The sequence below is a fragment of the Nerophis ophidion genome, linkage group LG28 (assembly GCF_033978795.1).
Source record: "Nerophis ophidion isolate RoL-2023_Sa linkage group LG28, RoL_Noph_v1.0, whole genome shotgun sequence".
Taxonomy (NCBI): Eukaryota; Metazoa; Chordata; class Actinopteri; order Syngnathiformes; family Syngnathidae; genus Nerophis; species Nerophis ophidion.
Window position 1 is genome coordinate 2938564 of NC_084638.1, and position 27025 is coordinate 2965588.

A 27025-nucleotide genomic window follows, 5' to 3' on the forward strand; every position below is an offset into this window, starting at 1 on the left:
AAAAAGTCGGGACTTTTTCTGTCAAAAAGGTATGTATACCTTTGACCCAGCAGATTTGCTCATATTTTCAGCCGACCCATAATAAATTCACAAATTATTTTTTTTTTTGTGACCAACAAGTATTTGCTCCAATCACTCTATCACAAAAAAATAAGAGTTGTAGAAATGATTGGAAACTCAAGACAGCCATGACATTATGTTCTTTAAATGCATGGGGAATAGAGTTACCTGAGTTTTGTGGGAAGGCCGGACTCCCGTTGATTTGGGGCTGCTGGGAAGATAGAGAGGGAGCACGGCGGTACGTCCCTGTGGCCGACACCATGGAGGCCGAGGAGGTGGTGGAAGAGTTGTGGCGCGAGATCTGTCGGGAGATGGTGCCAAACTGGGACATGGGGATCGGGCCGAGCCCCGGACCTTGGGGCACTGAAGCGGAGGACGTCACCACTGTGGAAGTAGGAAGAGCATCTTTAGCCTGTTGCTTCAAATAGTAAATATATAATAAATGAAGTAAATAAATAAAGTTGGGATTTTTTTTCTGTTTACAAAGTGGACATTTTTTCTGTCACAAAGTCTGTTTTTTGGGGGGTAAAAAAGTTGACATTTTTTTCTGTCCCCCCAAAAAAAAATCTGGATTTTTTTTTTTTTCCGTCAAAAAGTCAAGATTATTTCTGTCAAAATGTCGGTATTGTTTCCGTCAAAAGTCAGGATTTTTTCAGTCCAAAAAATTTGGATTTTTTTATGTCCAAAAGTCAGAATTATTCTAAAAATGTCGGTATTGTTTCCGTCAAAATGTAGAGATTTTTTCTGTCAAAAAGTCTGGATTTTTTTCGGTCAAAATATTTAGATTTTTTTTCTGTCCAAAAGTCGCAATTTTTTCTGTCAAAAAGTTGACATTTTTTTCTGTCCCCCAAAAAAAATCTGGATTTTTTTTTTTCTCCGTCAAAAAGTCAAGATTATTTCTGTCAAAATGTCGGTATTGTTTCCGTCAAAAGTCAGGATTTTTTCAGTCCAAAAAATTTGGATTTTTTTATGTCCAAAAGTCAGAATTATTCTAAAAATGTCGGTATTGTTTCCGTCAAAATGTAGACATTTTTTCTGTCAAAAAGTCTGGATTTTTTTCGGTCAAAATATTTAGATTTTTTTTCTGTCCAAAAGTCGCAATTTTTTCTGTCAAAAAATTGAGATTTTTTTTCTGTCCCAAAAAAAAATCTGGATTTTTTTTTTTTTCCGTCAAAAAGTCAAGATTATTTCCGTCAAAATGTCGGTATTGTTTCCGTCAAAAGTCAGGATTTTTTCAGTCAAAAAAATTTGGATTTTTTTATGTCCAAAAGTCAGAATTATTCTAAAAGTGTCGGTATTGTTTCCGTCAAAATGTAGAGATTTTTTCTGTCAAAAAGTCTGGATTTTTTTCGGTCAAAATATTTAGATTTTTTTTCTGTCCAAAAGTCGCAATTTTTTCTGTCAAAAAATTTAGATTTTTTTCTGTCCCCAAAAAAAAATCTGGATTTTTTCTGTCAAAAAAAATCTGGATTTTTTTTTTTTTCCGTCAAAAAGTCAAGATTATTTCTGTCAAAATGTCGGTATTGTTTCCGTCAAGTCAGGATTTTTTCAGTCAAAAAAATTTGGATTTTTTTATGTCCAAAAGTCAGAATTATTCTAAAAGTGTCGGTATTGTTTCCGTCAAAATGTAGAGATTTTTTCTGTCAAAAAGTCTGGATTTTTTTCGGTCAAAATATTTAGATTTTTTTTCTGTCCAAAAGTCGCAATTTTTTCTGTCAAAAAATTGAGATTTTTTTTCTGTCCAAAAAAAAAATCTGGATTTTTTTTTTTTTCCGTCAAAAAGTCAAGATTATTTCTGTCAAAATATCGGTATTGTTTCCGTCAAAAGTCAGGATTTTTTCAGTCAAAAAAATTTGGATTTTTTTATGTCCAAAAGTCAGAATTATTCTAAAAGTGTCGGTATTGTTTCCGTCAAAATGTAGAGATTTTTTCTGTCAAAAAGTCTGGATTTTTTTCGGTCAAAATATTTAGATTTTTTTTCTGTCCAAAAGTCGCAATTTTTTCTGTCAAAAAATTGAGATTTTTTTTCTGTCCAAAAAAAAAATCTGGATTTTTTTTTTTTTCGGTCAAAAAGTCAAGATTATTTCTGTCAAAATGTCGGTATTGTTTCCGTCAAAAGTCAGGATTTTTTCAGTCCAAAAAATTTGGATTTTTTTATGTCCAAAAGTCAGAATTATTCTAAAAATGTCGGTATTGTTTCCGTCAAAATGTAGAGATTTTTTTCTGTCAAAAAGTCTGGATTTTTTTCGGTCGAAATATTTAGATTTTTTTTCTGTCCAAAAGTCGCAATTTTTTCTGTCAAAAAGTTGACATTTTTTTCTGTCCCCAAAAAAAAATCTGGATTTTTTTTTTTTTCCGTCAAAAAGTCAAGATTATTTCTGTCAAAATGTCGGTATTGTTTCCGTCAAAAGTCAGGATTTTTTCAGTCAAAAAAATTTTGATTTTTTTATGTCCAAAAGTCAGAATTATTCTAAAAATGTCGGTATTGTTTCCGTCAAAATGTAGAGATTTTTTCTGTCAAAAAGTCTGGATTTTTTTCGGTCAAAATATTTAGATTTTTTTTCTGTCCAAAAGTCGCAATTTTTTCTGTCAAAAAATTTAGATTTTTTTTCTGTCCCCAAAAAAAAATCTGGATTTTTTTTTTTTTTCGGTCAAAAAGTCAAGATTATTTCTGTCAAAATGTCGGTATTGTTTCCGTCAAAAGTCAGGATTTTTTCAGTCAAAAAATTTTTGATTTTTTTATGTCCAAAAGTCAGAATTATTCTAAAAGTGTCGGTATTGTTTCCGTCAAAATGTAGAGATTTTTTCTGTCAAAAAGTCTGGATTTTTTTCGGTCAAAATATTTAGATTTTTTTTCTGTCCAAAAGTCTCAATTTTTTCTGTCAAAAAATTGAGATTTTTTTTCTGTCCAAAAAAAAAATCGGGATTTTTTTTTTTTTCCGTCAAAAAGTCAAGATTATTTCTGTCAAAATATCGGTATTGTTTCCGTCAAAAGTCAGGATTTTTTCAGTCAAAAAAATTTGGATTTTTTTATGTCCAAAAGTCAGAATTATTCTAAAAGTGTCGGTATTGTTTCCGTCAAAATGTAGAGATTTTTTCTGTCAAAAAGTCTGGATTTTTTTCGGTCAAAATATTTAGATTTTTTTTCTGTCCAAAAGTCGCAATTCTTTCTGTCAAAAAATTGAGATTTTTTTTCTGTCCCAAAAAAAAATCTGGATTTTTTTTTTTTTCCGTCAAAAAGTCAAGATTATTTCCGTCAAAATGTCGGTATTGTTTCCGTCAAAAGTCAGGATTTTTTCAGTCAAAAAAATTTGGATTTTTTTATGTCCAAAAGTCAGAATTATTCTAAAAGTGTCGGTATTGTTTCCGTCAAAATGTAGAGATTTTTTCTGTCAAAAAGTCTGGATTTTTTTCGGTCAAAATATTTAGATTTTTTTTCTGTCCAAAAGTCGCAATTTTTTCTGTCAAAAAATTTAGATTTTTTTCTGTCCCCAAAAAAAAATCTGGATTTTTTCTGTCAAAAAAAATCTGGATTTTTTTTTTTTTCCGTCAAAAAGTCAAGATTATTTCTGTCAAAATGTCGGTATTGTTTCCGTCAAGTCAGGATTTTTTCAGTCAAAAAAATTTGGATTTTTTTATGTCCAAAAGTCAGAATTATTCTAAAAGTGTCGGTATTGTTTCCGTCAAAATGTAGAGATTTTTTCTGTCAAAAAGTCTGGATTTTTTTCGGTCAAAATATTTAGATTTTTTTTCTGTCCAAAAGTCGCAATTTTTTCTGTCAAAAAATTGAGATTTTTTTTCTGTCCAAAAAAAAAATCTGGATTTTTTTTTTTTTCCGTCAAAAAGTCAAGATTATTTCTGTCAAAATATCGGTATTGTTTCCGTCAAAAGTCAGGATTTTTTCAGTCAAAAAAATTTGGATTTTTTTATGTCCAAAAGTCAGAATTATTCTAAAAGTGTCGGTATTGTTTCCGTCAAAATGTAGAGATTTTTTCTGTCAAAAAGTCTGGATTTTTTTCGGTCAAAATATTTAGATTTTTTTTCTGTCCAAAAGTCGCAATTTTTTCTGTCAAAAAATTGAGATTTTTTTTCTGTCCAAAAAAAAAATCTGGATTTTTTTTTTTTTCGGTCAAAAAGTCAAGATTATTTCTGTCAAAATGTCGGTATTGTTTCCGTCAAAAGTCAGGATTTTTTCAGTCCAAAAAATTTGGATTTTTTTATGTCCAAAAGTCAGAATTATTCTAAAAATGTCGGTATTGTTTCCGTCAAAATGTAGAGATTTTTTTCTGTCAAAAAGTCTGGATTTTTTTCGGTCGAAATATTTAGATTTTTTTTCTGTCCAAAAGTCGCAATTTTTTCTGTCAAAAAGTTGACATTTTTTTCTGTCCCCAAAAAAAAATCTGGATTTTTTTTTTTTTCCGTCAAAAAGTCAAGATTATTTCTGTCAAAATGTCGGTATTGTTTCCGTCAAAAGTCAGGATTTTTTCAGTCAAAAAAATTTTGATTTTTTTATGTCCAAAAGTCAGAATTATTCTAAAAATGTCGGTATTGTTTCCGTCAAAATGTAGAGATTTTTTCTGTCAAAAAGTCTGGATTTTTTTCGGTCAAAATATTTAGATTTTTTTTCTGTCCAAAAGTCGCAATTTTTTCTGTCAAAAAATTTAGATTTTTTTTCTGTCCCCAAAAAAAAATCTGGATTTTTTTTTTTTTTCGGTCAAAAAGTCAAGATTATTTCTGTCAAAATGTCGGTATTGTTTCCGTCAAAAGTCAGGATTTTTTCAGTCAAAAAATTTTTGATTTTTTTATGTCCAAAAGTCAGAATTATTCTAAAAGTGTCGGTATTGTTTCCGTCAAAATGTAGAGATTTTTTCTGTCAAAAAGTCTGGATTTTTTTCGGTCAAAATATTTAGATTTTTTTTCTGTCCAAAAGTCTCAATTTTTTCTGTCAAAAAATTGAGATTTTTTTTCTGTCCAAAAAAAAAATCGGGATTTTTTTTTTTTTCCGTCAAAAAGTCAAGATTATTTCTGTCAAAATATCGGTATTGTTTCCGTCAAAAGTCAGGATTTTTTCAGTCAAAAAAATTTGGATTTTTTTATGTCCAAAAGTCAGAATTATTCTAAAAGTGTCGGTATTGTTTCCGTCAAAATGTAGAGATTTTTTCTGTCAAAAAGTCTGGATTTTTTTCGGTCAAAATATTTAGATTTTTTTTCTGTCCAAAAGTCGCAATTCTTTCTGTCAAAAAATTGAGATTTTTTTTCTGTCCCAAAAAAAAATCTGGATTTTTTTTTTTTTCCGTCAAAAAGTCAAGATTATTTCTGTCAAAATGTCGGTATTGTTTCCGTCAAGTCAGGATTTTTTCAGTCAAAAAAATTTGGATTTTATTATGTCCAAAAGTCAGAATTATTCTAAAAGTGTCGGTATTGTTTCCGTCAAAATGTAGAGATTTTTTCTGTCAAAAAGTCTGGATTTTTTTCGGTCAAAATATTTAGATTTTTTTTCTGTCCAAAAGTCGCAATTTTTTCTGTCAAAAAGTTGACATTTTTTTCTGTCCCCAAAAAAAAATCTGGATTTTTTTTTTTTCCGTCAAAAAGTCAAGATTATTTCTGTCAAAATGTCGGTATTGTTTCCGTCAAAAGTCAGGATTTTTTCAGTCAAAAAAATTTGGATTTTTTTATGTCCAAAAGTCAGAATTATTCTAAAAATGTCGGTATTGTTTCCGTCAAAATGTAGAGATTTTTTCTGTCAAAAAGTCTGGATTTTTTTCGGTCAAAATATTTAGATTTTTTTTCTGTCCAAAAGTCGCAATTTTTTCTGTCAAAAAATTTAGATTTTTTTCTGTCCCCAAAAAAAAATCTGGATTTTTTTTTTTTTCCGTCAAAAAGTCAAGATTATTTCTGTCAAAATGTCGGTATTGTTTCCGTCAAAAGTCAGGATTTTTTCAGTCAAAAAAATTTGGATTTTTTTATGTCCAAAAGTCAGAATTATTCTAAAAATGTCGATATTGTTTCCGTCAAAATGTAGAGATTTTTTCTGTCAAAAAGTCTGGATTTTTTTCGGTCAAAATATTTAGATTTTTTTTCTGTCCAAAAGTCGCAATTTTTTCTGTCAAAAAATTGAGATTTTTTTTCTGTCCCAAAAAAAAAATCTGGATTTTTTTTTTTCTGTCAAAAAAAATCAAGATTATCTCTATCAGAATGTCGGTATTGTTTCCGTCAAAAGGTCGAGATTTTTTCAGTCAAAAAGTCTGGATTTTTTCAGTGAAAAATTTTGATTTTTTTCTGTCCAAAAGTCAAAAAATTTTCTGACAAAAAGTCGGGATTCCTTCCATCAAAAAGTTGGAATTTTTCTGTCAAAAAGTTGGGATTTTTCTGTCAAAAAGTGTGTGTGGTTTTTTTCTGTCAAAAAGTCTGGATTTTTTCTGTCAAAAAATCTGGATTTTTTTTTTCTGTCAAAAAAAATCAAGATTATCTCTATCAGAATGTCAGTATTGTTTCCGTCAAAAGGTCGAGATTTTTTCAGTCAAAAAGTCTGGATTTTTTCAGTCAAAAAATTTGGATTTTTTTCTGTCCAAAAGTCAAAAATTTTTCTGACAAAAAGTCGGGATTCCTTCCGTCAAAAAGTTGGAATTTTTCTGTCAAAAAGTTGGGATTTTTCTGTCAAAAGTGTGTGTGGTTTTTTTCTGTCAAAAAGTCTGGATTTTTTCCGTCAAAAAATCTGGATTTTTTTTCTGTCAAAAAATTGGGATTTTTTTTACTGTTAAAATGTCTCAATTGTTTTCTGTCAAAAAGTCTGGATTTTTTTCTGTCAAAAAGTCAAGATTATTTCTGTCAAAATGTCAGTATTGTTTCCGTCAAAAGTCAGGATTTTTTCAGTCAAAAAAATTTGGATTTTTTTATGTCCAAAAGTCAGAATTATTCTAAAAATGTCGGTATTGTTTCCGTCAAAATGTAGAGATTTTTTCTGTCAAAAAGTCTGGATTTTTTTCGGTCAAAATATTTAGATTTTTTTTCTGTCCAAAAGTCGCAATTTTTTCTGTCAAAAAATTTAGATTTTTTTCTGTCCCCAAAAAAAAATCTGGATTTTTTTTTTTTCCGTCAAAAAGTCAAGATTATTTCTGTCAAAATGTCGGTATTGTTTCCGTCAAAAGTCAGGATTTTTTCAGTCAAAAAAATTTGGATTTTTTTATGTCCAAAAGTCAGAATTATTCTAAAAATGTCGATATTGTTTCCGTCAAAATGTAGAGATTTTTTCTGTCAAAAAGTCTGGATTTTTTTCGGTCAAAATATTTAGATTTTTTTTCTGTCCAAAAGTCGCAATTTTTTCTGTCAAAAAATTGAGATTTTTTTTCTGTCCAAAAAAAAAATCTGGATTTTTTTTTTTCTGTCAAAAAAAATTAAGATTATCTCTATCAGAATGTCGGTATTGTTTCCGTCAAAAGGTCGAGATTTTTTCAGTCAAAAAGTCTGGATTTTTTCAGTGAAAAATTTTGATTTTTTTCTGTCCAAAAGTCAAAAATTTTTCTGACAAAAAGTCGGGATTCCTTCCATCAAAAAGTTGGAATTTTTCTGTCAAAAAGTTGGGATTTTTCTGTCAAAAAGTGTGTGTGTTTTTTTTCTGTCAAAAAGTCTGGATTTTTTCTGTCAAAAAATATGGATTTTTTTTTTCTGTCAAAAAAAATCAAGATTATCTCTATCAGAATGTCAGTATTGTTTCCGTCAAAAGGTCGAGATTTTTTCAGTCAAAAAGTCTGGATTTTTTCAGTCAAAAAATTTGGATTTTTTTCTGTCCAAAAGTCAAAAATTTTTCTGACAAAAAGTCGGGATTCCTTCCGTCAAAAAGTTGGAATTTTTCTGTCAAAAAATTGGGATTTTTCTGTCAAAAGTGTGTGTGTTTTTTTTCTGTCAAAAAGTCTGGATTTTTTTCTGTCAAAAAATTGGGATTTTTTTTACTGTTAAAATGTCTCAATTGTTTTCTGTCAAAAAGTCTGGATTTTTTTCTGTCAAAAAATCAGGATTTCTTCCGTCAAAAAGTTTGGATTTTTCTGTCAAAAACTCAGGGTTTTTTCTGTTAAAAAGTCGGGATTTTTCTGTCCAAAAAAATTTATAGATTTTTTTCTGAAAAAAAGTCGGGATTTTTTTCCGTCAAAAAGTCAGGATTTTTTCTGTCAAAAAGTCAGCATTTTTCTGTCCAAAATTTGGGATTGTTCACAGTTAAAAAGTTTGGATTTTTTGTGTTAATAAATCTGGATTTTTTTCTGTCAAAAAGTCGGGTTTTCTTCTGTCAAAAAGTGGGCGTTTTTCCTTGTCAAAAAGTCGGGATTTTTTTCTGAAAAAGATTTTGGGATTTTTTTCTGTTAAAAACTCTGTATTATTTCTATCAAAAAGTCTGCATTTTTTCTGTCAAAAAGTTAGGATTTCTTCCGTCAAAAAGTTTGGATTTTTCTGTCAAAAACTCGGGGGTTTTCTGTCAAAAAGGCAGGATTTTTTACTGTTAAAAAGTCTGGATTTTTTTTGTCAAAAAGTCAGGATTTCTTCCGACAAAAAGTTTGGATTTTTCTGTCAAAAACTCAGGATTTTTTCCGTCAAAAAGTCGGGATTTTTTTTGTCCAAAATTTGAGATTTTTCTCTGTTAAAAAGTCGGGATTTTTTTCTGTCAAAACGTTGAGATTTTTTTCCATCAAAACGTCAAGATTTTTTTCCATCAAAAAGTCGGGATTTTTTCCGTCAAAAAGTCAGGATTTTTTCAGTTAAACAAATCGGGATTTTTTTTTCCGTCACAAAGTCAGCTTTTTTTGGGGTCAAAAAGTTGGGATTTTTTTCGGTCAAAAAAAAAAAAATCTGGATTTTTTTTTTCTGTCAAAAAGTAAAGATTATTTCTGTCAAAATGTCGGTATTTTTTACTATTAAAAAGTCTCAATTTTTTTCTGTCAAAAAGTCAAGATTTCTTCCTTCAAAAAGTTTGGATTTTTCTGTCAAAAACTCTGGGTTTTTTCTGGCAAAAAGTCGGGATTTGTTACTGTTAAAAAGTCTGGATTTTTTCTGTCAAAAAATCAGGATTTCTTCCGTCAAAAAGTTTGGATTTTTCTGTCAAAAACTCAGGGTTTTTTCTGTCAAAAAGTTTGGATTTTTTCCGTCCAAAATTTGAGATTTTTCTCTGTTAAAAAGTCTGGATTTTTCTGTCCAAAAAAATTTATAGATTTTTTTCTGAAAAAAAGTCGGGATTTTTTTCCGTCAAAAAGTCCGGATTTTTTCCGTCAAAAAGTCAGCATTTTTCTGTCCAAAATTTGGGATTGTTCACAGTTAAAAAGTTTGGATTTTTTGTGTTAATAAATCTGTATTTTTTTCTGTCAAAAAGTCGGGTTTTCTTCTGTTAAAAAGTGGGCGTTTTTCATTGTCAAAAAGTCGGGATTTTTTTCTGAAAAAAATTTTGGGATTTTTTTCTATTAAAAACTCTGTATTATTTCTATCAAAAAGTCTGCATTTTTTTTGTCCAAAAGTCTGCATTTTTTCTGTCCCAAAGTCGGCATTTTTTTGATGTCAAAAAGTAGGAATTTTTCTGTCAAAAAGTCGCAATGTTTTTATGACAAAAAATCGGGATTTTTTTATGTTAAAAAATCTAGATTTTTTTCCGTCAAAAAGTCGGGATTTTTTTCTGTCAAAAAGTCAGCTTTTTTTCTGGCAAAAAGTCTGGATTTTTTTCTGTCAAAAAGTCTGCATTTTTCACTGTCAAAAAGTCTGCATTTTTCACTGTCAAAAAGTTAGGATTCTTTTCTGTCAAAAAGTCAGGACTTTTTCTGTCAAAAATTCTGGATTGCTTGTATCGAAAAGTCTGGATTTTTTTCTGTCAAAAAATTGGGATTTTTTTCTGTCAAAAATTTGGGATTTTCTCTGTCAAAAACTCAGGATTTTTTCTGTCAAAAAGTCGGGGTTTTTTATGTCGAAAAGTCTGGATCTTTCTGTCCAAAATTTGGGATTGTTCACTGTTAAAAAATTGGGATTCTTTCTGTTAATAAATTGGGATTTTTTTCTGTCAAAAAGTCTGGATTTTTTCTGTCAAAAAGTCTGCATTTTTCACTGTCAAAAAGTCTGCATTTTTCACTGTCAACAAGTTAGGATTTTTTTCTGTCAAAAAGTCAGGACTTTTTCTGTCAAAAATTCTGGATTGCTTGTGTCGAAAAGTCTGGATTTTTTCTGTCAAAACGTTGGGATTTTTTTCAGTCAAAAACTCAGGATTTTCTCTGTCAAAAAGTTGGGATTTTTTTATGTCAAAAAGTCTCAATTTTTCTGTCAAAAATTTGGGATTGTTCACTGTTAAAAAATTGGGATTCCTTCTGTTAATAAATCGGGATTTTTTTTTGGGCAAAAAGTCTGGATTTTTTTCTGTCAAAAAGTTTGCATTTTTCACTGTCAAAAAGTTAGGATTTTTTTCTGTCAAAAAGTCAGGATTTTTTCTGTCAAAAAGTCAGGGTTTTTTATGTCAAAAAGTCTGGATTTTTCTGTCCAAAATTTGGGATTGTTCACTGTTAAAAAATTGGGATTCCTTCTGTTAATAAATCGGGATTTTTTTTCTGGCAAAAAGTTTGGATTTTTTTCTGTCAAAAAGTCTGCATTTTTCACTGTCAAAAAGTCTGCATTTTTCACTGTCAAAAAGTTAGGATTCTTTTCTGTCAAAAAGTCAGGACTTTTTCTGTCAAAAATTCTGGATTGCTTGTGTCAAAAAGTCTGGATTTTTTTCTGTCAAAACGTTGGGATTTTTTTCTGCCAAAAACTCAGGATTTTCTCAGTCAAAAACTCAGGATATTTTCTGTCAAAAAGTCGGGATTTTTGTATGTCAAAAAGTCTCGATTTTTCTGTCAAAAATTTGGGATTGTTCACTGTTAAAAAATTGGGATTCCTTCTGTTAATAAATCGTGATTTTTTTTCTGGCAAAAAGTCTGGATTTTTTTCTGTCAAAAAGTTTGCATTTTTCACTGTCAAAAAGTTAGGCTTTTTTTCTGTCAAAAAGTCAGGACTTTTTCTGTCAAAAATTCGGGATTTCTTCCGTCGAAAAGTCAGGGTTTTTTATGTCAAAAAGTCTGGATTTTTCTGTCCAAAATGTGGGATTGTTCACTGTTAAAAAATTGGGATTCCTTCTGTTAATAAATCGGGACTTTTTTTCTGGCAAAAAGTCTGGATTTTTTTCTGTCAAAAATCTGCATTTTTCACTGTCAAAAAGTCTGCATTTTTCACTGTCAAAAAGTTAGGATTCTTTTCTGTCAAAAAGTCAGGACTTTTTCTGTCAAAAATTCTGGATTTCTTCCGTCGAAAAGTCTGGATTTTTTCTGTCAAAAAGTTGGGATTTTTTTCCGTCAAAAATTTGGGATTTTCTCTGTCAAAAACTCAGGATATTTTCTGTCAAAAAGTCGGGATTTTTTAATGTCAAAAAGTCTCAATTTTTCCGTCAAAAATTTGGGATTGTTCACTGTTAAAAAATTGGGATTCCTTCTGTTAATAAATCGTGATTTTTTTTTCTGGCAAAAAGTCTGGATTTTTTTCCGTCAAAAAGTTTGCATTTTTCACTGTCAAAAAGTTAGGCTTTTTTTCTGTCAAAAAGTCTGGATTTTTTCTGTCAAAAAGTCTGCATTTTTCACTGTCAAAAAGTCTGCATTTTTCACTGTCAACAAGTTAGGATTTTTTTCTGTCAAAAAGTCAGGACTTTTTCTGTCAAAAATTCTGGATTGCTTGTGTCGAAAAGTCTGGATTTTTTCTGTCAAAACGTTGGGATTTTTTTCAGTCAAAAACTCAGGATTTTCTCTGTCAAAAAGTCGGGATTTTTTTATGTCAAAAGTCTCAATTTTTCTGTCAAAAATTTGGGATTGTTCACTGTTAAAAAATTGGGATTCCTTCTGTTAATAAATCGGGATTTTTTTTTGGGCAAAAAGTCTATATTTTTTTCTGTCAAAAAGTTTGCATTTTTCACTGTCAAAAAGTTAGGATTTTTTTCTGTCAAAAAGTCAGGATTTTTTCTGTCAAAAAGTCAGGGTTTTTTATGTCAAAAAGTCTGGATTTTTCTGTCCAAAATTTGGGATTGTTCACTGTTAAAAAATTGGGATTCCTTCTGTTAATAAATCGGGATTTTTTTTCTGGCAAAAAGTTTGGATTTTTTTCTGTCAAAAAGTCTGCATTTTTCACTGTCAAAAAGTCTGCATTTTTCACTGTCAAAAAGTTAGGATTCTTTTCTGTCAAAAAGTCAGGACTTTTTCTGTCAAAAATTCTGGATTGCTTGTGTCAAAAAGTCTGGATTTTTTTCTGTCAAAACGTTGGGATTTTTTTCTGTCAAAAACTCAGGATTTTCTCAGTCAAAAACTCAGGATATTTTCTGTCAAAAAGTCGGGATTTTTGTATGTCAAAAAGTCTCGATTTTTCTGTCAAAAATTTGGGATTGTTCACTGTTAAAAAATTGGGATTCCTTCTGTTAATAAATCGTGATTTTTTTTTCTGGCAAAAAGTCTGGATTTTTTTCTGTCAAAAAGTTTGCATTTTTCACTGTCAAAAAGTTAGGCTTTTTTTCTGTCAAAAAGTCAGGACTTTTTCTGTCAAAAATTCGGGATTTCTTCCGTCGAAAAGTCTGGATTTTTTCTGTCAAAAAGTCGGGGTTTTTTATGTCAAAAAGTCTGGATTTTTCTGTCCAAAATTTGGGATTGTTCACTGTTAAAAAATTGGGATTCCTTCTGTTAATAAATCGGGACTTTTTTTCTGGCAAAAAGTCTGGATTTTTTTCTGTCAAAAATCTGCATTTTTCACTGTCAAAAAGTCTGCATTTTTCACTGTCAAAAAGTTAGGATTATTTTCTGTCAAAAAGTCAGGACTTTTTCTGTCAAAAATTCTGGATTTCTTCCGTCGAAAAGTCTGGATTTTTTCTGTCAAAAAGTTGGGATTTTTTTCCGTCAAAAATTTGGGATTTTCTCTGTCAAAAACTCAGGATATTTTCTGTCAAAAAGTCGGGATTTTTTAATGTCAAAAAGTCTCAATTTTTCCGTCAAAAATTTGGGATTGTTCACTGTTAAAAAATTGGGATTCCTTCTGTTAATAAATCGTGATTTTTTTTTCTGGCAAAAAGTCTGGATTTTTTTCTGTCAAAAAGTTTGCATTTTTCACTGTCAAAAAGTTAGGCTTTTTTTCTGTCAAAAAGTCAGGACTTTTTCTGTCAAAAATTTGGGATTTCTTCCGTCAAAAAGTCTGCATTTTTCACTGTCAACAAGTTAGGATTTTTTTCTGTCAAAAAGTCAGGACTTTTTCTGTCAAAAATTCTGGATTGCTTGTGTCGAAAAGTCTGGATTTTTTCTGTCAAAACGTTGGGATTTTTTTCAGTCAAAAACTCAGGATTTTCTCTGTCAAAAAGTCGGGATTTTTTTATGTCAAAAAGTCTCAATTTTTCTGTCAAAAATTTGGGATTGTTCACTGTTAAAAAATTGGGATTCCTTCTGTTAATAAATCGGGATTTTTTTTGGGGCAAAAAGTCTGGATTTTTTTCTGTCAAAAAGTTTGCATTTTTCACTGTCAAAAAGTTAGGATTTTTTTCTGTCAAAAAGTCAGGATTTTTTCTGTCAAAAAGTCAGGGTTTTTTATGTCAAAAAGTCTGGATTTTTCTGTCCAAAATTTGGGATTGTTCACTGTTAAAAAATTGGGATTCCTTCTGTTAATAAATCGGGATTTTTTTTCTGGCAAAAAGTTTGGATTTTTTTCTGTCAAAAAGTCTGCATTTTTCACTGTCAAAAAGTCTGCATTTTTCACTGTCAAAAAGTTAGGATTCTTTTCTGTCAAAAAGTCAGGACTTTTTCTGTCAAAAATTCTGGATTGCTTGTGTCAAAAAGTCTGGATTTTTTTCTGTCAAAACGTTGGGATTTTTTTCTGTCAAAAACTCAGGATTTTCTCAGTCAAAAACTCAGGATATTTTCTGTCAAAAAGTCGGGATTTTTGTATGTCAAAAAGTCTCGATTTTTCTGTCAAAAATTTGGGATTGTTCACTGTTAAAAAATTGGGATTCCTTCTGTTAATAAATCGTGATTTTTTTTTCTGGCAAAAAGTCTGGATTTTTTTCTGTCAAAAAGTTTGCATTTTTCACTGTCAAAAAGTTAGGCTTTTTTTCTGTCAAAAAGTCAGGACTTTTTCTGTCAAAAATTCTGGATTCCTTCCGTCGAAAAGTCTGGATTTTTTCTGTCAAAAAGTCGGGGTTTTTTATGTCAAAAAGTCTGGATTTTTCTGTCCAAAATGTGGGATTGTTCACTGTTAAAAAATTGGGATTCCTTCTGTTAATAAATCGGGACTTTTTTTCTGGCAAAAAGTCTGGATTTTTTTCTGTCAAAAATCTGCATTTTTCACTGTCAAAAAGTCTGCATTTTTCACTGTCAAAAAGTTAGGATTCTTTTCTGTCAAAAAGTCAGGACTTTTTCTGTCAAAAATTCTGGATTTCTTCCGTCGAAAAGTCTGGATTTTTTCTGTCAAAAAGTTGGGATTTTTTTCCGTCAAAAATTTGGGATTTTCTCTGTCAAAAACTCAGGATATTTTCTGTCAAAAAGTCGGGATTTTTTAATGTCAAAAAGTCTCAATTTTTCCGTCAAAAATTTGGGATTGTTCACTGTTAAAAAATTGGGATTCCTTCTGTTAATAAATCGTGATTTTTTTTTCTGGCAAAAAGTCTGGATTTTTTTCTGTCAAAAAGTTTGCATTTTTCACTGTCAAAAAGTTAGGATTCTTTTCTGTCAAAAAGTCAGGACTTTTTCTGTCAAAAATTCTGGATTTCTTCCGTCGAAAAGTCTGGATTTTTTCTGTCAAAAAGTTGGGATTTTTTTCCGTCAAAAATTTGGGATTTTCTCTGTCAAAAACTCAGGATATTTTCTGTCAAAAAGTCGGGATTTTTTAATGTCAAAAAGTCTCAATTTTTCCGTCAAAAATTTGGGATTGTTCACTGTTAAAAAATTGGGATTCCTTCTGTTAATAAATCGTGATTTTTTTTTCTGGCAAAAAGTCTGGATTTTTTTCTGTCAAAAAGTTTGCATTTTTCACTGTCAAAAAGTTAGGCTTTTTTTCTGTCAAAAAGTCAGGACTTTTTCTGTCAAAAATTCGGGATTTCTTCCGTCGAAAAGTCTGGATTTTTTCTGTCAAAAAGTCGGGGTTTTTTATGTCAAAAAGTCTGGATTTTTCTGTCCAAAATTTGGGATTGTTCACTGTTAAAAAATTGGGATTCCTTCTGTTAATAAATCGGGACTTTTTTTCTGGCAAAAAGTCTGGATTTTTTTCTGTCAAAAATCTGCATTTTTCACTGTTAAAAAGTCTGCATTTTTCACTGTCAAAAAGTTAGGATTCTTTTCTGTCAAAAAGTCAGGACTTTTTCTGTCAAAAATTCTGGATTTCTTCCGTCGAAAAGTCTGGATTTTTTCTGTCAAAAAGTTGGGATTTTTTTCCGTCAAAAATTTGGGATTTTCTCTGTCAAAAACTCAGGATATTTTCTGTCAAAAAGTCGGGATTTTTTAATGTCAAAAAGTCTCGATTTTTCCGTCAAAAATTTGGGATTGTTCACTGTTAAAAAATTGGGATTCCTTCTGTTAATAAATCGGGATTTTTTTTCTGGCAAAAAGTCTGGATTTTTTTCTGTCAAAAAGTCTGCATTTTTCACTGTCAAAAAGTCTGCATTTTTCCACTGTCAAAAAGTCGTGATTTTTTATGTCGAAAAGTTGGGATTTTTTTCTGTCAAAAAGTCGGGACTTTTTCCGTCCAAAATTCGGGATTTCTACCGTCGAAAAGTCTGGATTTTTTCTGTCAAAAAGTTGGGACTTTTTCCGTCAAAAATTCGGGATTTCTTCTGTCGAAAAGTCTGGATTTTTTCTGTCAAAAAGTTGGGATTTTTTCCGTCAAAAATTTGGAATTCTCTCTGTAAAAAAGTCAGGACTTTTTCCGTCAAAAATTTGGGATTTTTTTTCTCTCGAAAAGTCTGGATTTTTTCCGTCAAAAAATTGGGATTTTTTTCTGTCAAAAATTTGGAATTGTTCACTGTTAAAAAATTGGGATTCCTTCTGTTAATAAATCGGGATTTTTTTCTGGCAAAAAGTCTGGATTTTTTTCTGTCAAAAAGTCTGCATTTTTCACGGTCAAAAAGTCTGCATTTTTCCACTGTCAAAAAGTCGTGATTTTTTATGTCGAAAAGTTGGGATTTTTTTCTGTCAAAAAGTCGGGACTTTTTCTGTCAAATATTCGGGATTTCTACCGTCGAAAAGTCTGGATTTTTTCTGTCAAAAAGTTGGGACTTTTTCCGTCAAAAATTCGGGATTTCTTCTGTCGAAAAGTCTGGATTTTTTCTGTCAAAAAGTTGGGATTTTTTCCGTCAAAAATTTGGAATTCTCTCTGTAAAAAAGTCAGGACTTTTTCTGTCAAAAATGTGGGATTTTTTTTCTGTCGAAAAGTCTGGATTTTTTCCGTCAAAAAGTTGGGATTTTTTCAGTCAAAAATTTGGGATTGTTCACTGTTAAAAAATTGGGATTCCTTCTGTTAATAAATCGGGATTTTTTTTCTGGCAAAAAGTCTGGATTTTTTTCTGTCAAAAAGTCTGCATTTTTCACTGTCAAAAAGTCTGCATTTTTCCACTGTCAAAAAGTCGTGATTTTTTATGTCGAAAAGTTGGGATTTTTTTCTGTCAAAAAGTCGGGACTTTTTCTGTCAAAAATTCGGGATTTCTACCGTCGAAAAGTCTGGATTTTTTCCGTCAAAAAGTTGGGACTTTTTCCGTCAAAAATTCGGGATTTCTTCTGTCGAAAAGTCTGGATTTTTTCTGTCAAAAAGTTGGGATTTTTTCCGTCAAAAATTTGGAATTCTCTCTGTAAAAAAGTCAGGACTTTTTCCGTCAAAAATTTGGGATTTTTTTTCTCTCGAAAAGTCTGGATTTTTTCCGTCAAAAAGTTGGGATTTTTTTCTGTCAAAAATTTGGAATTGTTCACTGTTAAAAAATTGGGATTCCTTATGTTAATAAATCGGGATTTTTTTTCTGGCAAAAAGTCTGGATTTTTTTCTGTCAAAAAGTCTGCATTTTTCACTGTCAAAAAGTCTGCATTTTTCCACTGTCAAAAAGTCGTGATTTTTTATGTCGAAAAGTTGGGATTTTTTTCTGTCAAAAAGTCGGGACTTTTTCTGTCAAAAATTCGGGATTTCTACCGTCGAAAAGTCTGGATTTTTTCTGTCAAAAAGTTGGGACTTTTTCCGTCAAAAATTCGGGATTTCTTCTGTCGAAAAGTCTGGATTTTTTCTGTCAAAAAGTTGGGATTTTTTCCGTCAAAAATTTGGAATTCTCTCTGTAAAAAAGTCAGGACTTTTTCTGTCAAAAATTTGGGATTTTTCTTCTGTCGAAAAGTCTGGATTTTTTCCGTCAAAAAGTCTGGATTTTTTCTGTCAAAAATTTGGGATTGTTCACTGTTAAAAAATTGGGATTCCTTCTGTTAATAAATCGGGATTTTTTTTCTGGCAAAAAGTCTGGATTTTTTTCTGTCAAAAAGTCTGCATTTTTCACTGTCAAAAAGTCTGCATTTTTCCACTGTCAAAAAGTCGTGATTTTTTATGTCGAAAAGTTGGGATTTTTTTCTGTCAAAAAGTCGGGACTTTTTCTGTCAAAAATTCGGGATTTCTACCGTCGAAAAGTCTGGATTTTTTCTGTCAAAAAGTTGGGACTTTTTCCGTCAAAAATTCGGGATTTCTTCTGTCGAAAAGTCTGGATTTTTTCTGTCAAAAAGTTGGGATTTTTTCCGTCAAAAATGTGGAATTCTCTCTGTAAAAAAGTCAGGACTTTTTCTGTCAAAAATTTGGGATTTTTTTTCTGTTGAAAAGTCTGGATTTTTTTCCGTCAAAAAGTTGGGATTTTTTCTGTCAAAAATTTGGGATTTTCTCCGTCAAAAAGTCGGGACTTTTTCTGTCAAAAAGGTACCGAAGGTGTTGAGTGCAGCCGAGACAAGAGAAGTAGATCTCCCAGCTGCGAGGACTCACCTTGGCCCATACTGGGAGGGGACGGTGTAGGGACCGCCAAGGGGACACCCACTCCGCTGCTCCCGCTGTTTTCCCTGCCGCCACTTCCACCACTGCTGCCGCTGCAAAAAAAACAAAAACGTAATCAAACCATTCCATCCCATCATTACATGCATTTATTCTCACCGTCCATTATCTAGGAATCCTGTACAGTTTTCCAACACACCTGTGTGTCCTGGGCCTCTGATTTAGCGAGGCTGTGCGTGCAGGACTCTGCTGGCTGCCCAGCCGGGCGGGGCTGGTCATGTAGTCGTTGGGCACCACTGGAGGCTTCACAGGCTCCAGGGTCTTGTAGGGGGTGTTCCGCCTGTACAGGTCATTTTTTTTGAAGAATTTTAAATGTCATTTTATGAACATACTGTATGTCTGTATTTTTCCGCAATGCTATTGGGGACCCAAATTAAATAAACATGAAAAAATAAACAAACTTAGTAGCCTACAGGATCTAATCCAACTATTAATTGATTACGAGGTGTGTCTCCATACTTTTGTCAATGGTATTATTATTATTTATTAACGTGTTGATACAACCAGCTTTGAATAGTTATTTAAACCTTGAAATTGATCATTCAATCAGTACAATAATCACTCAAATTGTAACACAATGGTTTACAAATTAAAACACCACTTGCTGTACTAACTACGAACCATTTTTCAGACAGGATCGGGCCTTACCCTAAGGTACCGCGACCCCCCATTGGAGGACTCGGTGGTTTCTGTGTTGGGGGGTTGGTCCGAGACAGTGTCCCTGTCCCTGTCCCTGTCCCTGTCCCTGTCGCTGGGTTTCCCCGTCCCGCAGCATTGTTCCCGTTTTGCTACAAAGACAGAGACCAGGTAAAGAAAACTGTGTATGATCCGTTAACAAGACATCGGAGTATCAATTGCTGGTGAACATTAACATCAAACTGGAAAAAGGTCTGGATTTTTTCTGTCAAAAAGTCGGGATGTTTTCTGTCAAAAAGTCTGTATTTTTTCTGTCAAAAAAATCGGGATTTTTCCGTCAAAAAGTCGGGATTTTTTTCTGTCAAAAATTCTGGATTTTTTTTAATCCAAAATTTGTTATTTTTTCCGTCAAAAAATTGGCATTTTTCTCTGTTAATAGGCCTGGATATTATCTGTCAAAAAGTCAGGATGTTTTCTGTCAAAAAGTCTGTATTTTTTCTGTCAAAAAAATCGGGATTTTTCCGTCAAAAAGTCGGGATTTTTTTCTGTCAAAAATTCTGGATTTTTTTAATCCAAAATTTGTTATTTTTTCCGTCAAAAAATTGGCATTTTTCTCTGTTAATAGGCCTGAATATTATCTGTCAAAAAGTCGGGATGTTTTCTGTCAAAAAGTCTGTATTTTTTCTGTCAAAAAAATCGGGATTTTTCCGTCAAAAAGTCGGGATTTTTTTCTGTCAAAAATTCTGGATTTTTTAAATCCAAAATGTGTCATTTTTTCCGTCAAAAAATTGGCATTTTTCTCTGTTAATAGGCCTGGATATTATCTGTCAAAAAGTCGGGCTGTTTTCTGTCAAAAAATCTAGATTTTTTCCGTCAAAAAATCTGGATTTTTTTCAGTCAAAATGTCTGGATTTTTCACTGTCAAAAACTCTGGATTTTTTGTCTGTCAAAAGTCTGGATTTTTCACTGTCAAAAACTCTGGATTTTTTGTCTGTCAAAAGTCTGGATTTTTTCTGTCAAAGAGTCTGGATTTTTTTCTGTTCAAAAATTTGGGATTTTTCTCTGTTAATAAGTCGGAATATTTTCTGTCAAAAAATCAGGATTTTTCATTGTTGAAAAGTCTGAATTTTTTTCTGTCAAAAAGTCGGGATTTTTTCCGTCAAAAAGTCAGGATTTTTTTCTGTTAAAAATTCCGGATTTTTTCTCTCCAAAATTTCAAATTTTTTCTGGCCAAAATTTGGGATTTTTCTCTGTTAATGAATCGGGATATTTTCTCTCAAAAAGTCACGATGTTTTCTGTGAAAAATTCTGGATTTTTTCTCTGAAAAAGTCGGGATTTTTTTCCGTAGAAAAATCCAGATTTTTTCTGTAAAAAAAGTCTGGATTTTTTTCTGTCAAAAAGTCTGGATTTTTTCTGTCAAAAACTCTGGATTTTTTCCGTCCAAAATTTAGGATGTTTTTCTGTCCAAAATGTGGGATTTTTCTCTGTTAATAAATTGGGATATTTTCTGTCAAAAAGTCTTGATTTTTTTTCTGTCAAAAAGTCTGGATTTTTTCTGTCAATAAATCGGGATTTTTTTTCTGTTAAAAAGTCTGGATTTTCTTCTGTTAAAAAGTCTGGATTTTTTTGTGTCAAAAAATTGGCATTTTTCTCTGTTAATAGGCCTGGATATTATCTGTCAAAAAGTCGGGCTGTTTTCTGTCAAAAAATCTAGATTTTTTCCGTCAAAAAATCTGGATTTTTTTCAGTCAAAATGTCTGGATTTTTCACTGTCAAAAACTCTGGATTTTTTGTCTGTCAAAAGTCTGGATTTTTCACTGTCAAAAACTCTGGATTTTTTGTCTGTCAAAAGTCTGGATTTTTTCTGTCAAAGAGTCTGGATTTTTTTCTGTTCAAAAATTTGGGATTTTTCTCTGTTAATAAGTCGGAATATTTTCTGTCAAAAAATCAGGATTTTTCATTGTTGAAAAGTCTGAATTTTTTTCTGTCAAAAAGTCGGGATTTTTTCCGTCAAAAAGTCAGGATTTTTTTCTGTTAAAAATTCCGGATTTTTTCTCTCCAAAATTTCAAATTTTTTCTGGCCAAAATTTGGGATTTTTCTCTGTTAATGAATCGGGATATTTTCTCTCAAAAAGTCACGATGTTTTCTGTGAAAAATTCTGGATTTTTTCTCTGAAAAAGTCGGGATTTTTTTCCGTAGAAAAATCCAGATTTTTTCTGTAAAAAAAGTCTGGATTTTTTTCTGTCAAAAAGTCTGGATTTTTTCTGTCAAAAACTCTGGATTTTTTCCGTCCAAAATTTAGGATGTTTTTCTGTCCAAAATGTGGGATTTTTCTCTGTTAATAAATTGGGATATTTTCTGTCAAAAAGTCTGGATTTTTTTTCTGTCAAAAAGTCTGGATTTTTTCTGTCAATAAATCGGGATTTTTTTTCTGTTAAAAAGTCTGGATTTTCTTCTGTTAAAAAGTCTGGATTTTTTTGTGTCAAAAACTTGGCATTTTTCTCTGTTAATAGGCCTGGATATTATCTGTCAAAAAGTCGGGCGGTTTTCTGTCAAAAAATCTAGATTTTTTCCGTCAAAAAATTTGGATTTTTTTCAGTCAAAATGTCTGGATTTTTCACTGTCAAAAACTCTGGATTTTTTGTCTGTCAAAAGTCTGGATTTTTTCTGTCAAAGAGTCTGGATTTTTTTCTGTTCAAAAATTTGGGATTTTTCTCTGTTAATAAGTCGGAATATTTTCTGTCAAGAAATCAGGATTTTTCATTGTTGAAAAGTCTGAATTTTTTTCTGTCAAAAAGTCGGGATTTTTTCTGTCAAAAAGTCGGGATTTTTTCCGTCACAAAGTCAGGATTTTTTTCTGTTAAAAATTCCGGATTTTTTCTCTCCAAAATTTCAAATTTTTTCTGGCCAAAATTTGGGATTTTTCTCTGTTAATGAATCGGGGTATTTTCTCTCAAAAAGTCACGATGTTTTCTGTGAAAAATTCTGGATTTTTTCTCTGAAAAAATCTGGATTTTTTTCCGTAGAAAAATCCAGATTTTTTTTGTAAAAAAAGTCTGGATTTTTTTCTGTCAAAAAGTCGGGCTGTTTTCTGTCAAAAAATCTAGATTTTTTCCGTCAAAAAATCTGGATTTTTTTCAGTCAAAATGTCTGGATTTTTCACTGTCAAAAACTCTGGATTTTTTGTCTGTCAAAAATCTGGATTTTTTCTGTCAAAGAGTCTGGATTTTTTTCTGTTCAAAAATGTGGGATTTTTCTCTGTTAATAAGTCGGAATATTTTCTGTCAAGAAATCAGGATTTTTCATTGTTGAAAAGTCTGAATTTTTTTCTGTCAAAAAGTCGGGATTTTTTCTGTCAAAAAGTCGGGATTTTTTCCGTCAAAAAGTCAGGATTTTTTTCTGTTAAAAATTCCGGATTTTTTCTCTCCAAAATTTCAAATTTTTTCTGGCCAAAATTTGGGATTTTTCTCTGTTAATGAATCGGGATATTTTCTCTCAAAAAGTCACGATGTTTTCCGTGAAAAATTCTGGATTTTTTCTCTGAAAAAGTCGGGATTTTTTTCCGTAGAAAAATCCAGATTTTTTCTGTAAAAAAAGTCTGGATTTTTTTCTGTCAAAAAGTCTGGATTTTTTCTGTCAAAAACTCTGGATTTTTTCCGTCCAAAATTTAGGATGTTTTTCTGTCCAAAATGTGGGATTTTTCTCTGTTAATAAATTGGGATATTCTCTGTCAAAAAGTCTGGATTTTTTTTCTGTCAAAAAGTCTGGATTTTTTCTGTCAATAAATCGGGATTTTTTTCTGTTAAAAAGTCTGGATTTTTTTCTGTTAAAAAGTCTGGATTTTTTTGTGTCAAAAACTCTGGATTTTTTCCGTTCAAAATTTGCGATTTTTTCTGTCCAAAATTTGGGATTTTTCTCTGTTAATGAGTTGGGATATTTTCTGTCAAAAAGTCGGGATTTTTTTCTAATCAAAAATTTGGGATTTTTCTCTGTTAATAAATCGGAATATTTTCTGTCAAAAAATCTGGATTTTTCATTGTTGAAAAGTCTGAATTTTTTTCTGTCAAAAAGTCGGGATTTTTTCTGTCAAAAAGTCGGGATTTTTTCCGTCAAAAAGTCAGGATTTTTTCTGTTAAAAATTCCGGATTTTTTCTCTCCAAAATTTCAAATTTTTTCTGGCCAAAATTTGGGATTTTTCTCTGTTAATGAATCGGGATATTTTCTCTCAAAAAGTCACGATGTTTTCTGTGAAAAATTCTGGATTTTTTCTCTGAAAAAGTCGGGATTTTTTTTCCGTAGAAAAATCCAGATTTTTTCTGTAAAAAAAAGTCTGGATTTTTTTCTGTCAAAAAGTCTGGATTTTTTCTGTCAAAAACTCTGGATTTTTTCCGTCCAAAATTTAGGATGTTTTTCTGTCCAAAATGTGGGATTTTTCTCTGTTAATAAATTGGGATATTTTCTGTCAAAAAGTCTGGATTTTTTTTCTGTCAAAAAGTCTGGATTTTTTCTGTCAATAAATCGGGATTTTTTCTGTTAAAAAGTCTGGATTTTTTCTGTTAAAAAGTCTGGATTTTTTTCAGTCAAAATGTCTGGATTTTTCACTGTCAAAAACTCTGGATTTTTTGTCTATCAAAAGTCTGTATTTTTTCTGTCAAAGAGTCTGGATTTTTTTCTGTTCAAAAATTTGGGATTTTTCTCTGTTAATAAATCGGAATATTTTCTGTCAAAAAATCAGGATTTTTCATTGTTGAAAAGTCTGAATTTTTTTCTGTCAAAAAGTCGGGATTTTTTCTGTCAAAAAGTCGGGATTTTTTCCGTCAAAAAGTCAGGATTTTTTTCTGTTAAAAATTCCGGATTTTTTCTCTCCAAAATTTCAAATTTTTTCTGGCCAAAATTTGGGATTTTTCTCTGTTAATGAATCGGGGTATTTTCTCTCAAAAAGTCACGATGTTTTCTGTGAAAAATTCTGGATTTTTTCTCTGAAAAAGTCGGGATTTTTTTCCGTAGAAAAATCCAGATTTTTTCTGTAAAAAAAGTGGGGATTTTTTTCTGTCAAAAAGTCTGGATTTTTTCTGTCAAAAACTCTGGATTTTTTCCGTCCAAAATTTAGGATGTTTTTCTGTCCAAAATGTGGGATTTTTCTCTGTTAATAAATTGGGATATTTTCCGTCAAAAAGTCTGGATTTTTTTTCTGTCAAAAAGTCTGGATTTTTTCTGTCAATAAAAAGGGATTTTTTTCTGTTAAAAAGTCTGGATTTTTTTCTGTTAAAAAGTCTGGATTTTTTTCAGTCAAAATGTCTGGATTTTTCACTGTCAAAAACTCTGGATTTTTTGTCTGTCAAAAGTCTGGATTTTTTCTGTCGAAGAGTCTGGATTTTTTTCTGTTCAAAAATTTGGGATTTTTCTCTGTTAATAAATCGGAATATTTTCTGTCAAAAAATCTGGATTTTTCATTGTTGAAAAGTCTGAATTTTTTTCTGTCAAAAAGTCGGGATTTTTTCCGTCAAAAAGTCAGGATTTTTTTCTGTTAAAAATTCCGGATTTTTTCTCTCCAAAATTTCAAATTTTTTCTGGCCAAAATTTGGGATTTTTCTCTGTTAATGAATCGGGATATTTTCTCTCAAAAAGTCACGATGTTTTCTGTGAAAAATTCTGGATTTTTTCTCTGAAAAAGTCGGGATTTTTTTCCGTAGAAAAATCCAGATTTTTTCTGTAAAAAAAGTCTGAATTTTTTTCTGTCAAAAAGTCTGGATTTTTTCTGTCAAAAACTCTGGATTTTTTCCGTCCAAAATTTAGGATGTTTTTCTGTCCAAAATGTGGGATTTTTCTCTGTTAATAAATTGGGATATTTTCCGTCAAAAAGTCTGGATTTTTTTCCTGTCAAAAAGTCTGGATTTTTTCTCTCAATAAATCGGGATTTTTTTCTGTTAAAAAGTCTGGATTTTTTTCTGTTAAAAAGTCTGGATTTTTTGTGTCAAAAACTCTGGATTTTTTCCGTTCAAAATTTGGGATTTTTCTGTCCAAAATTTGGGATTTTTCTCTGTTAATGAGTTGGGATATTTTCTGTCAAAAAGTCGGGATGTTTTCTGTCAAAAAGTCGGGATTTTTCCTGTCAAAAAAATCGGGATTTTTTTCTGTCAAATTTTTTTCAACATTAACATTGGGGGGTCACCAAGCAATATTTTCATGTATGGTTCACGGCTAAAGGTGATAAACGTACATAAAACAATCAATGGAACGAATATAGTGAGTGCATGACGTTGATTACATTGGGATAGAGAAGAGGAAGGTAATTATCTCTTACCTTGGCTTTAAGCCACTGAATGCAAGTGAGAGAAGGCAGAAACAAGGAAATGCTCATTGGTTAATAGTTAAAGAAGCAGCCATTTAGTTCAGCAACAGTCAGTGACAGAAAGGTATGACATAAGTAGAGACGGGCGGGATGGCACGTAGACACCCTTGGATCCGACAACCAGACAAAGGGGAAAATATTTCAGTAACTCAAGACTCAAAAACAAAGGAGCTTCTCCCTCTGGCAGGGAAATGTTGTCCCCTCAAAGACCCCTTCCATCTCCTTGAGGCTGCCAAGAACCCTGTGGTGACACTTGACTGTCCTCTTCTGCCAACAAAGCTGTGACAACGGTGAAGGTTCTACACAACAAGTAACGCTTTGTCGCTGCTTTCAAGTCATGGTTCATCGACTCAAGACTGCATCAAAACAAAGGATAATCTAAAGAAAATGAAAGGTATTTTGATGTACTGTCATGGTCAAAAGTTTGTTAAGGACAAAATGTCATGGCTGTCTTGAGTTTCCAATCATTTCTAAAACTCTTTTTTGGTGATAGAGTGATTGGAGCACATACTTCTTATCATCTGACATCACATGGACAAAGATAAGACCTTTTGGAGGAAAATTCCGTGGTCTAAACAAACAAAAATTCAGCTGTTGGACCACAATACCCAGCAATATTTTTGGAGGAGAAAAGTTAAGGCCTTTAATCCCAGAAACACCATACCTACGGTCAAGCATGGTGGTGGTAGTATTATGCTATGGGTCTGTTTTGCTGCCAATGAAACTGGTGCTTTACAGACAGTAAATGGGACAACGAAAAAGGAGGATTACCTCGAGGTTTTTCAGGACAAAACCTAAAATCATCAGCCCGGAGGTTGGGTCTTGGGCGGAATTGGGTGTTTCAACAGGACAATGACCCCCAAGTACACGTTAAAAGTGGTAAAGGAATGGCTAAATCAGGCTAGAATTAAAGGTTTTAGAATGGGATTCCCAAAAGTCCTGACTTAAACGTGTGGACAATGCTGAAGAAGACCAACGTAACTGTTGCATTCAGCAAACAACGAAGCCAGACCGAGTGTGGCGAGCAACGGGAATAAATAGCTCTCTGATTAGCAGTCGATAGCAGGTGAGTGTGCCGACCACTAACCAGAGGCAGGTGAACCCAATTAATCCCCATGGAAACCAAAACAAACCTAGAGGTGCGCAAAACAGGAACTAAGCTTAGAACATAACTGAACAAAACATGACAAAATCAGGCTCGAATGAAGGTTTTAGAATGGCCTTACCGAAGACCTGAATTAAACGTGTGGACAATGCTGAAGAAACAAGTAACTGTCAGAAAACCAAAACATTCAGCTGAATTTATACCAATTTTGTCAAGAGGAGTGGTCAAAAATTGCTGTACACTTTTAGTGTGGGGACAAGTCCGTCCGTCTCCATTATTGTCCACACCTGTCTCCATCTAAACCCGTTTTACCGCCCCTATTTTGTCAAGGAGAGTGGTCAAAAATTCAACCAGAAGCTAGTGGATGGCTACCAAAAGCGCCTTATTGCAGTGAAACTTGCCAAGGGACATGTAAGCAAATATTAACATTACTGTAGACCCATAGACCTATAATAAATTCATAAAAGTATGGTCCCGAATAAGAGTGGTATGTGTTAGTCTCAGCTACGTCACCCCAGCAAGCGGCAGTGAAACACCACTGTGACGGCAGGGGGAGTACAACCATCCGGAAGATATGTGAACGTTGCTTCCACACTCTCCTCTGACCTCTTGTCTAGCGTGAGCCCCTTTTGATTTTGCGAATGACAAAACTTGACCAGTGAGAAACCTCATTCCTGTCACCCACTGTGGAAACCGAACCCAGGTCGGTGTTCGCCATGTGAGCAATCGGTTTTATGGAAGCATACGTTTGAAATCCATGTTTTCTCTAGTGGTTGATGCAGGTTGGGCAACCAAAGA

At 32.0% G+C, this 27025-nt stretch overlaps 1 protein-coding gene across 4 annotated transcripts in view; it reads right to left on the reverse strand.

The window, feature by feature from the left end:
• The window catches only part of abi1b (abl-interactor 1b), a 111936-nt gene that overhangs the window by 53451 nt on the left and 31460 nt on the right, over window positions 1–27025 (reverse strand). For 3 of the 4 annotated variants that reach the window (XR_009804815.1, XM_061890898.1, XM_061890896.1), the window contains exons 4-8: window positions 25075–25089; window positions 18781–18920; window positions 18272–18412; window positions 18067–18167; window positions 229–444 (exon numbers count right to left, since the gene is read on the reverse strand). Coding sequence is in view for 3 of the 4 variants with exons in the window: in XM_061890898.1 (XP_061746882.1) it covers window positions 229–444; window positions 18067–18167; window positions 18272–18412; window positions 18781–18920; window positions 25075–25089 (613 nt within the window). In the remaining variant the exon portion in view is untranslated. The remainder of the gene's footprint in view (window positions 1–228; window positions 445–18066; window positions 18168–18271; window positions 18413–18780; window positions 18921–25074; window positions 25090–27025) is intronic. The other variant, XM_061890897.1, reaches the window with a different exon arrangement.